Here is a 12269-nt window from a genome sequence, read left to right on the forward strand (position 1 = left end):
AGAGGAAGAGCGTGCTTCAAAAGAGATACATAGAAAGGCCATTCTCGCCTGCCTAAATATCATATTCCAGCTCATATTAAGTGATATATATTATCTCTAATTAATTAATTAATTGTCTTTATTAATCAATTCATGTACTGATTGCTTTATCTCATATTTATCTTTATCAAAGTTGAACGTCTGTTATATTCTATGGAGTACGGCCAAAAATGAAACAAATAACTGAATGGACGTATATGGAATCACAATATGCTTTATGCCGTTTTTCTCGCACCCTTCTAACAAGCAATTAAAAAAAATTAAACGAGCCGCATGATGATAATGATTAATAATTCATATAATATCCACTAAACATTGTGATCAAGGCGCTCTACTGATTCATTACCCGGCTTACATCATTTGTTCCGTGAAAAGTATTATAGGCCTGAGTAGAAGAAATAACCAGTTGTCTCACGATGTAGCAAACGTAGTAGGAAAACGACGTTTCGTCTGCAAGCTGCTAGACTTCGTCAGGCAATGAGCAAAGACGCTGCTGCGCACGGGTTATATAGCGTCGGGACCTATTGTCTGGCTCCACTCGGGCGTGAGCCGCGCTGTGATTGGCCGGAGCCGCTGGCCAATCAGGGTCCGCGCTGGTGCTTGGTGCCCGCTCGGGCGTGCACCGCGCGCTGTGATTGGCCGATGCAGCCGGCCAATCAGCGTCCGCGCTGGTGTCAGGCACCCGCTGGTGCGGGCCCCGCGCGCTGTGAACCGTGGATGCAGTATGCCGTCGGATGGTAGGTAACCATTCATCAGGGATCTCAATGCCGCTGTCCCTGTTGATATTGCTCGGGTGCAAACGGATCTGGATCGCTTCCTTAATGCGCCGCGTATACCAATGCTTATCATTAGCGATGCAGCTGACCTCATCCCAGTTAGGTGGATGATCGGAGTCCCAAGCATGTTCTGCAACAGCAGAGCTATCGGTGCGCCTAAGCCGAACATCACGGCGATGTTCCTTCATGCGTTCCCCCACAGGTCTACCAGTCTCACCGATGTAGACTTTGTCGCAGGTCGAGCAAGGGATCTTATAAACAACCCCATCGCGTCTGTCGGGGATCGGGCGGTCTTTCGGACGGACCAGCTGGCTGCGGATGCTGTCGGACTTAAATATAACTCGGATGCCATGCCTCTCCAAGCGCCGGCGGAGAAGATGCGCGATACCATCAACAAACGGGATTACTATAGCGGATTTAAATTGCGCAAGCTGTTCGGACGGGGCGCTCTTCTTCTTAGCGACGCGGTTAACGAAGGAGCGCGGGTAACCGTTAGAAATAAGAGCGGAGGTGATGTGTTGCTTCTCTGTAGCTGTGCAATGGGGCTTAGTAACGATGCGTGAAGCTCTGTCGTAAAGACACTTCACTACCCCGCGCTTAACGGACTTCGGGTGATGCGAATCATAAGCAATGTACTGATCGGTGTGTGTGGGCTTCCTGTATACGGTGGTGTACAGTCGGCCGCTGGTGTCACGGTGCTCTAACGGTTACCCGCGCTCCTTCGTTAACCGCGTCGCTAAGAAGAAGAGCGCCCCGTCCGAACAGCTTGCGCAATTTAAATCCGCTATAGTAATCCCGTTTGTTGATGGTATCGCGCATCTTCTCCGCCGGCGCTTGGAGAGGCATGGCATCCGAGTTATATTTAAGTCCGACAGCATCCGCAGCCAGCTGGTCCGTCCGAAAGACCGCCCGATCCCCGACAGACGCGATGGGGTTGTTTATAAGATCCCTTGCTCGACCTGCGACAAAGTCTACATCGGTGAGACTGGTAGACCTGTGGGGGAACGCATGAAGGAACATCGCCGTGATGTTCGGCTTAGGCGCACCGATAGCTCTGCTGTTGCAGAACATGCTTGGGACTCCGATCATCCACCTAACTGGGATGAGGTCAGCTGCATCGCTAATGATAAGCATTGGTATACGCGGCGCATTAAGGAAGCGATCCAGATCCGTTTGCACCCGAGCAATATCAACAGGGACAGCGGCATTGAGATCCCTGATGAATGGTTACCTACCATCCGACGGCATACTGCATCCACGGTTCACAGCGCGCGGCGCCCGCACCAGCGGGTGCCTGACACCAGCGCGGACGCTGATTGGCCGGCTGCATCGGCCAATCACAGCGCGCGGTGCACGCCCGAGCGGGCACCAAGCACCAGCGCGGACCCTGATTGGCCAGCGGCTCCGGCCAATCACAGCGCGGCTCACGCCCGAGTGGAGCCAGACAATAGGCCGACGCTATATAACCCGTGCGCAGCAGCGTCTTTGCTCATTGCCTGACGAAGTCTAGCAGCTTGCAGACGAAACGTCGCTTTCCTACTACGTTTGCTACATCGTGAGACAACTGGTTATTTCTTCTACTCAATCCTTCACCACGATGAACCTCTTCCACATCATATTATAGGCCTGTTTGCAGACATAAACATAAATATTTTATTTTAATATATTCTGCTTTTCATTCCCTCTATCTTCTCGAATAATATATCCACGGAATGCATATTTACTCCATGCTCTGGATTCCTATCGCATCACATTTTTTTTATATGCAGGTCAAACCAAACCACGATAACATACTCAATCAGAATAAAATCAATTGGGGAAACATTAGATTTTTTTTCGAAAATTCATATGAGATTACTGATATGGATAAAACATGCTTCATATACTTTGTACATCGTAAATAACACATATTAGTCTTCATTAGCATGATTATGCCTATGTCACGGCGTTTATCACTCTTTGGTGTTAAACCAAACTGACAAAGTGTGAATTCATCCGTACATCCTTCCCTTTCAAGTCACTCTTTTACATTGTTAGTAAGTGGCAACTTTATTGACCTTTGCTGGATGCCCTTTTGTAATTTTCAAAGGAAAGGGGGCCATGCCTCCATCAATTACCACATCCGTATCGTTAGAACAAAATAGAGTGTACGTACGATCCGAGGTATTCTCAATAGCCAGCTGTATACACTTTTTGTTTAGGATTATAGAAATCGATATCAACTTAAAGTCGTGTACTCTCTTCTAGTTTGATCTAGCTTGATCAGTTCATGAAGTTGAATATTATGACAGCCATTTTCAAGAGGCAAAATAATGCACCTAAATGAAAGAAGAAAACAAAAATCGATGTGTTATAAACTGAAACCATGATTTTTCTTCTTCCTATATTTTATCAACGGCGCCATTTTTTTAAAAAGAAGTGCACACCTAGTTAGCAGTAATGCATATATCATTTTCATTTATTTGAAAAGCAGGATAAAAGAGCATTGTAGATTAAATGCCTTGCTCACGGGCATAGGTGCCGCGGCCGGGATCGAACCCCGGACTTTTTGAAACCTCACAAGCAATCTTATAAAGTATCGATCGTTTTCGATCTATCGTTGATCATATCAGCGCACGCACGCAGCTCTGCGTGCGTTTTGGGTTGCATTTCGCTGCTCCCATTGTTTTCCTTCACTTTTATTGATTACGGTATATACGTGGATCTGCGAAACTGAAAATCGTTGAAATCAAGCTTCCATCGCGGCAATGCCCACTGTACGCCAATATTGGACTCTCTTCGAAGCATAACTCGTTTTATAATGCTTTATAAACTATAGAAACAAAAGGTAAAAACGTATGACTTTCTGGAATGTGTAGTTTAATTGGGGACATCCCGATAGACCGCGGGTCCGATAGACCGCGGGTCCGTTAGACCGCGGGTCCGATAGACCGCGGGTCCGTTAGACCGCGGGTCCGATAGACCGCGGGTCCGATAGACCGCGGGTCCGATAGTCCGCAGTGCGTGTAAAATTATGATCAGATATATCAAATGTCATCGAGAGGTCCAAAGGTCAAATGATACGAGACCATGGGGTTCTATCAGGTGCGGATCCGTGGGGGGGGGGGGGGGCTCAAAAAAGATTGGGAGAGGGGAAAAGGAGAGAATAAAAAGAGAGAGGAAGATGGGAAAAGAAGATAATAGAAAAGAGAGTAAGAGGGGGAAAGGAAAGACAAAGAAAAAGGGAGAAGAACAGGGGGAAAGAAGAGAAAAAAGACAGGAGGGAAAAGGAAGAGAAGAAAAGAAAGCTAGGAGAAAGGAAAAGGAGGAAAAAGAAGAAGAAAAAAAAGAGGAAGGAAGAGAAGAATATTTAAATAGAGAGGAAGATGGGAAGAAAGATAGGAAAAAAGAAAGATAGAGGAAGAGGGGAAAAGAAGAGAATAAAAGAGAGAGAGAGAGAGTGGAAGGGGGAGGGAGAGAAGAAAAAAAGATTTAAATGAGAAAAAAGGGAAAGGAAAGAAAAAGGAAGAGGAATAATTAATGGGGGAAAGAGAAAAGAGGAAGAGGGAAAAGAAAGAAAAGAAATGAAAAGAAGAAGAAAAAATAGGAAGAGAATAATATTAAAAAGAGAGAAAGATAAGAAAAAGAGAGATGGAAATGAATGTCGAATGTCCCATTGGGGGATTTGAAATCTCATCTTTTTAGGTTGGAATATAAAAAAAATTCAGTTTAATCGTTGAAATATGTAACGTCTGAATGACTAACTTTTCGACCAGTCCATAATATTTAACATTTCTGCTCGCGCTTCGCGCTCGTGGTAATTATCTAGTTACATACGCGTCCTGTTCAGGTTCACAAACATTGCAATTTAATTTTTAGCTTGCATATTGCTTATGAGATTATAACACATTTATGTTGCTTATAAAGTAAATTTAGGAAATGACTGTTAGGACATGGGTGTTTGCCCCCCCCCCACCCCAACAAAAAGAGAGAGAGAATGAAGGGTAAGAAAAAATAGAGAGAAAATGAAAGGGATTAGGATGAAATATACTATTATTTTCCAAATATTATGTCAAAATCTATCACAACCTTGTATTTTTGTAATAAAAGTGTCAACATATTTGCTTGATCGCTTTGCTCACTGCCAACTTCTTATCAATTTTATACAATACGCCATATCGAACCCCCTCGATATTGTTGGCTCATTACGGCACTTGGACAAATCAACTTTGAGAGGCCGATCGGGGAAAATATGGGTGAAAAAATGCCCCCCCCCCCCATTGGCGGAAGCTGGGTCTGCCCCTGACTTAGGCTTCAGGATAAAATACAGGAAAATTCTTTTAAAAATCAGATCGCGCTTCGCGTTCTCATTTATTTAGGCCTTGTGAGATACCTCAGTGTGTTTTTCAAGAATAAAATCTCAGATTTTCTTTAACGTCTACCCCCCATTTCATTTATTTTTTATCTTGGTGCCCTCGCCCCCCCCCCCCTGCACCCATGCTGAATAAATACGCCACTGATGAGGATAAGTCGAGATTGCATTATTCCCAAGAGGTTATCATTAATATTATTGAAGGGTATTCTAACACAACAGTACAGAAACTACAGCTCCCATTCACAATATTCTAGTAGGGCCTACTCTGGTTAGAAGTTAAACCAAATTGAAACCCCCCAAAATCACTCGTGCTTCGCGCTCCCATTAATATTACATCATGGGCGGAAATCCCAGGGGGACAGGGGGACGTGTCCCACCTACTCAAAATAGTAGGGGGATATCAAATGTCCACCTACTATTTTGGTCTTTGATAATCATAGAAATACATCATTTTAAATCGAAATAAAACATTTTGGGACGAGATGACCTTACTTTGGCGATGATAACCTTTTTTTTGCTTGTCATATTTTCCCGCCCCTTGTCCCCATAGGCGGATCCAGGGGGCCGAGCTCCCCACCCCCCGTCTTGGCGGAGCAAAAAAAGGAAAAAAAAGGAAAGAAAGAAGGAAAAAAGGAGGAAAAAGAGAGGAGAAAAGGAAGAGAAGGACGACGAAGGCATAAAATAAGATGAAGGGAAGACTTGGAAAATAAAAAGAATCTTTCGTGCAACTATATAAAACTTTCGCTCGCGCTTCGCGCTCACATTGCCTATTAGGTGATTTACATATCTTGTTCAATATAGAGTTCGAATATCAAGTTTGGAAGTCAATATACAACACATATTTCACCTCGGAAATCGAACTTTCATTATTTTGTGTAATTTACAAATTGGTTTTTAAAAAGTGCTCTGTAAAAATGTCAATTTTATGGTTTGAATGCTAACATTTGCTGCTTGCGCTACGCGCTCGCAAATTTTGATTTATCAGGTACCTATATTTTCGTGCATACCATAAAGTTTTCAAAATATCCCTTTTCTGGTCTGATTGTTAAGGCGCATCAGCTAGAGCGCTGCACGTTCGCATTTTGATTGGCGAGTTATATAAATGTTTCAATATTGTTTATACAACAAACTACTTAAAATCCACTTTTCATGACAGTTTATCAAAAATTATAGCTAGCGACTTGCGCTCGCATTAATGGTTAAAAATATATAAACTGATGCATCGTATTCATAATCACAAAAGTGAAATGTCCAGTTTTTATGCCATGATATCATCAGATTTCGCGCCCTCATTAGGCATTAATAAATATGATATCAATTTAATAATTAAATTGTCCCTTTGTTTCATCTCGCGCTTAGCAAGATGAATAGGAAGATAGTCATCATTTTCATATGATGGCATGTCGTAAGGATGTCCCGGTCCTATGTCAAAACTAAAAGTAATAATAATATCAGCTCTTTTTTAAGTGCGAACCATATCCACCTTACAATTTTTCTACAAAGTGCTAGAAATATAAAGCTGAAATTGACTCTTTTTTTCAGATCGGACTATCAAAGTTTCATGATTTTCATGATTAAAGTTGTATTTAGAATGCCTAGATTCTAGGTCTAAATATGAAACACGCTCGCGCATGTTTATTCAGATACCCAACTTGTTCTCTATTTCAAATCATTATCCAGTTTCAGATCACAATATCCAAAATTTTCTGCTCGCATTATTAATGTAGGAAGACCCCATATTACTCATCCTTTTGATGATTTACAAAACATGAACACAGTGGCCCACTTTTAGGTCTAAATGTCAAAAAAAAAAATTCTGCTCGCGCTTCGCGTTCACATCAATCGTTAAATTAAATAGCTATCCTGTTCACGATTACAAAAACTGATTGAAATTTTCCATTCTTTCTTTAAAAAACTTCAAAAATGTTCAGCTCGCGCTTCGCGCTCGCATTTTTTTGATTGTTGAAATATGTGACGCCTTCATGGCTAAGTGCAAGCAGTCCTTAACAGGTACCAGTTTAAAACGTATAATTTTTTTGCTCGCACTTTGCGCTCGCATTATTAATACTCATATTTTTTAGGATTTACAAATCATGAATAGAGTGTCTCGTTCAGTAAATATTATAGGACTAAATCTAGAAATTTTCCGCTCGCGCTTCGTGCTTGCTTTAATTGTTTACTCATATACCTATTCTGCTTGAAAAAAAAGTGCTTAAAATTTCCTTTCTTTGGGTGAAAATTTCAAAAAGATTCAGCTCGCGCTTCGCGCTCGCATTATTTGATTGTTAAATGTTACTTTAACAGGTATCTTTTTCATCAGTTCATTTCCCCTCGCGCTTTTTGTTCGTAGCAATTATTAAGTTGCATACATGTCTTTTTCAGGATAACAAACATTTCCCAGAATCAGCTCAAATTTTAGGAAAAAAATACATAAAATTTCCCCCCAAAATAGCTCGCGCTTCGCGCTCGCATCATATAAATGAGGATTATGATATTATGTATTAATTTATAAGAATAAAGCCAAGAAGTGACTAATGAGGACTACCCCTTCAAAGAAACAAAAAAAAATTATCTTCGAGCTGCCGATCGGGGAAAATATGGCTGAAACATATTTCCGCCCCACCCCCCCCCCCCCCCTATTGGCGAAGGCTGGAACCGCCCCTGTGTCCCCCTACCTTTTGGTATTTATGTATTCATGGATTTTTTTTTCAAGAACACATTAAAAAGTGGTCTTCATTTTTTTAATGTGATTATAAGATAATTTAAGTTAGCCTGGCCGGGAGGGAATGGGCACCATTTTTCGAAAAGTACACATGGGCGCCAAACATCAGGTCAAATTTGCTCCCCCTCCCTCCCCTTGAAATCCTGGATCCGCGCCTGGGTTCTATAACAATAACCCAATAAGGACAATCACCCCCTGACAACTACTTCAAGGAAAGTATTATCCCCATATTTTTTTACCGCTGGGGACTGTTACCCCCCCCCCCCCCGGAAATTTACTCTCCAGACAATTACCCCAGATAATTATGAAAATAATAATTGTGAAAATGCCTTAACGTGACGACATGGCGTGGTACTTTATCTTACCATGTCTTAATTAATCATTGGCGGCCGAAGGCAAAACATTTAGCGGGATCCACCTGATATTTTGGGATGGACACAGGTAAAAAATTGACAAGCAAATCAACCAAAATTTTTTTTCTTACCATGTCTTAATTAATCATTGGCGGCCGAAGGCAAAACATTTAGCGGGATCCACCTGATATTTTGGGATGGACACAGGTAAAAAATTGACAAGCAAATCAACCAAAATTTTAGGAGGGACCACCAAAATATTTTGACAAGGAAAAAAAAAGGTTATCAACCAAAATTGGGGGGGGGGCAAATATTTAAGGGTGTTCTCCCTCAATTTAGGGGGGGAGAAGTAGAAAAGAAATTGACGACCGAAAAAAAAGTTCTCAACTAAAAATTTAGGGGGGGACCGTCCTCCCACCTCAAATTTAGGGGGGAAAGCCACCCCCGCTTCCGCCGCCTAAGTAACTAATAAGCTTATTATATCGACATAGCGATATATTCTATCTTGTCAAGTCGATATGTCCACATGGCGAGATATGAAGTGTACAAGTCCCGGCAAGAATCCCGATATATCGCCATGTTGACATGTAACATATTTAAGTCGACTTAATTGGCAAGATACAATATCTCGCCATGTTGACATATAACTTTTTATAAGTGGACTGACTTGGCAGGATAACGTATCTCGCCATGCGGACATAATAAGCTTATTTAGTCGACATGGCAAGATAAAGTATCTCGCCATGTCGTCAAGTCGATGGCATTTTAGAGGCTCCGTATGGCGTCTAGAGGGAATATTTCCGGGGGGGGGGTAACAGTCCCCAACGATAAAAATATAGAGATAATATTTTCCTTGAAGTAGATGTCAGGGGGCGATTGTCCTGTGGGTCATCGTTATAGAACCCCATGGACTCGTATCGATGACCTTTTGACCTCTCGATGACATGGATTTCACTATATTGTCCTGATCATAATTTTTCACACACCGCGGACTATCGGACCCGCGGTCTATCGGGCCCGCGGTCTATCGGACCCGCGGTCTATCGGGCCCGCGGTCTATCGGACCCGCGGTCTAACGGACCCGCGGTCTATCGGACCCGCGGTCTATCGGGCTGTAACCGTTTAATTAATGGACATTGTTATTATAACACAGAAAAGGCAGAAACATAGTATGAAATTGTATTTTTAAAGCCTGCAAACGGATGCAAGTAATAGCCTTTGGGGAACCGACTATATACGGCTCCCGTACATGAATAAGTTTTAGGGAACCGTATATATCCGGCTCCCGTTGGCAACGGGTTAACTAGGTCCATATACTTTCTAAGTTATGACGTCATTTCAAAAACTTAACCTCAGGTTAAGATTTGATGTTGACGCCGCCGCCGCCGCCGTCGGAAAAGCGGCGCCTATAGTCTCACTCTGCTTCGCAGGTGAGACAAAAAACCCAACATGGCCAAAGTTCATTGACCTTACATGACCTGTGACCTTGATCATGTGACCTGAAACTCGCACAGGATGTTCAGTGATACTTGATTACTCTTATGTACAAGTTTCATGAATCAGATCCATAAACTTTCAAAGTTATGATGGTAATTCAACAGATACACCCAGTTCGGCCAAAGTTCATTGACCTTTGACCTTGGTCATGTGACCTGAAATGCGCACAGGATGTTCAGAGATACTTGATTACTATAATATCCAAGTTTAATGAACTAGACCAATAAACTTTCAAAGTTATGATGGTAATTCAACAGATACCCCAATTCGGCCAAAGTTCATTGACCCTAAATGACCTTTGACCTTAATCATGAGACCTGAAACTTGCACAAAATGTTCAGTGATGCTTGATTACTATTATGTCCAAGTTTCTTGAATCAGATCCATAAACTTTCAAAGTTATGATGGGAATTCAACAGATATCCGCAATTCGGCCAAAGTTCATTGACCCTAAATGACCTTTGACCTTGGACATGTGACGTGAAACTCATGCAGGATGTTCAGCTATACTCGATTAACCTTATGTCTAAGTTTCATGAACTAGGTCCATATTAAGTTATGATGACATTTCAAAAACTTAACCTCAGGTTAAGATTTCGATGTTGATCCCTCCAACATGGTCTAAGTTCATTGACCCTAAATGACCTTTGACCTTGGTCATGTGACATGAAACTCTAATAGGATGTTCAGTAATACTTGAATAACCTTATGGCCAAGTTTTATTAACTAGGTCCATATACTTTCTAAGTTATGACGTCATTTCAAAAACTTAACCTCAGGTTAAGATTTGATGTTGACGCCGCCGCCGCCGCCGTCGGAAAAGCGGCGCCTATAGTCTCACTCTGCTTCGCAGGTGAGACAAAAATTATAATTTAATTGAGCCCCCCCCCCCCGCTCAAAATTTTTCAAGACCATTCAGCTGCGATTTTTTGGGTGACCGCGCCGCGCCACTCACATTTAAGTCTCGCATATCTTCTGAGTTCAAATTTGCGACACCTGGGTACGCGGTCATGTGCAAATCCAATGCAATTCTGTATCTAGACTAGGAATCCAGACAAAATTCATAAGTGTATCATTATTTTTAGTTTTTCTAATGAATTTTCTTTTATTGAAGTAGTACCACCAATACTTTCCAATTCCATCAATTTTTTTTTTCAAGTAGAAATTTAAGAGCAATTTTTTAATCACCACTGACAGCGATATCAAGTTATGTAGAAGTCATTTTTTGCAAATCACAGAATAAAGTCTAGCCTGCTTCAGGTAAACACTTATCACTTTGGAATTTCCTGGCTAGTAGGCTTCAAAATTTCCTGATCCCTGCACGTCTTTAAAATTTAAGTTGAATGTAAAGTTTCAACGTACCCTCTTTCTCACATCTTTTTTTGAGGTTGAAGCCTCATCCTCCATGTCCTCATCTGTGGCATCAGACTCATCCATAGCCTCATCTACTCTGGTTGCGGTGTTTAGGAACTCCTTCTCTTTCTTTAGTACATCAGCTTTTTTTCTGTAAGGGACAGGCACATTAAGGACAGACATAAATAATCAGACTAATTTCAAAGAGCCATTTATGAAATGCACTGTAAAAATGGAGTTTTAGCATTATTAGATTTATTACTACAGAGTAGAGACAAGTTATCAAATCAGAATTCAGACACCACTTTTTAAGTTATAGAGGTAAATAATTTATTCTGTACACACAAACTATTTTGAGTTGTAGACATATTTTTCAGTAGATCTAAATAACATAATTATTATTTAAAAACTAGTAAGAATCTTTCACATCATTAAATTTGCCCCCAAATTTGTTAATTAGCAGATGTAATGCTAATCCAGTCTAGCCAGGAGGCTTCTAGAGAGTAAAAATCATTTACTAACGTAACTTATTCTCACACGAAGCCAGGGCTTCTATTGTATACATGTGCATGTAGGCAGCAAAAACCTCAAACTTTCGCCCCCGAGATTTCTACTTTCTCTCTAAAAAGATCTAGCCTTAAATCATGTACCTGGGATACAACTTCATTTCCGACATTTCTATGCTATGGATTTTATTTTTAGACAAGAATTCATTAAAAAAAATGACAAAAATATCATGAAAAGAAGAGACTTGCCCGATGTTTACACCGCCATCTTGTTTTCTATTGTTCTTCACCCACGATACGGACGCTTGAGTCGAGTAACGTGGGTGAGAGTAGCCAGGCGGCTTCTAGAGAGTAAAAATCATTTACTAACGTAAGGTTACTCTCATACGAAGCCAGGTCTTCCTTCTCATAGACGCGTGCGTCGGGTAACGTTGGCGAAGAACAATAGGAAGTAAGATCGGGCAAGTCTCTTCCGTCTTTTCACAATATTTCTCTCATTTTTTTGATGAATTCTTGTTAAAAAATAACGAGAGCGTAGAAATGTCGGAAATGAAGTTTTTTCAATATACATGATTTAGGGCTAGATCTTTTCTATTAAGGAAAGTAGAAATCTCGGGGGTGAAAGTTTCAGGTTTTGGCTTCCGTCGTGTGGGTCAATGAGAAGGAAGA

General features: G+C 41.5%; 1 protein-coding gene across 1 annotated transcript; it reads left to right on the forward strand.

Annotated features, from left to right (window-relative positions):
- The first annotated feature begins 1520 nt into the window (after positions 1-1520).
- Positions 1521-2315, forward strand: LOC121412414. Its single transcript, XM_041605224.1, has 2 exons — positions 1521-2155; positions 2192-2315. Exons 1-2 carry the CDS (start codon positions 1824-1826, stop codon positions 2313-2315), a joined length of 456 nt encoding a protein of 151 aa, XP_041461158.1. The 5' UTR covers positions 1521-1823.
- Positions 2316-12269: the final 9954 nt, after the last annotated feature.

This window comes from Lytechinus variegatus, chromosome 4, assembly GCF_018143015.1.
Source record: "Lytechinus variegatus isolate NC3 chromosome 4, Lvar_3.0, whole genome shotgun sequence".
NCBI lineage: Eukaryota > Metazoa > Echinodermata > Echinoidea > Temnopleuroida > Toxopneustidae > Lytechinus > Lytechinus variegatus.

Excerpts from the sequence above, each read along its gene's own strand:
- LOC121412414 (XM_041605224.1), top strand. The coding sequence starts at position 1,824 with ATGAAGGAACATCGCCGTGATGTTCGGCTTAGGCGCACCGATAGCTCT. Across the intron at positions 2,156-2,191 it reads CCGGCTGCATCGGCCAATCA|CAGCGCGGACCCTGATTGGC; the intron begins CAGCGCGCGGTG and ends GGCACCAAGCAC.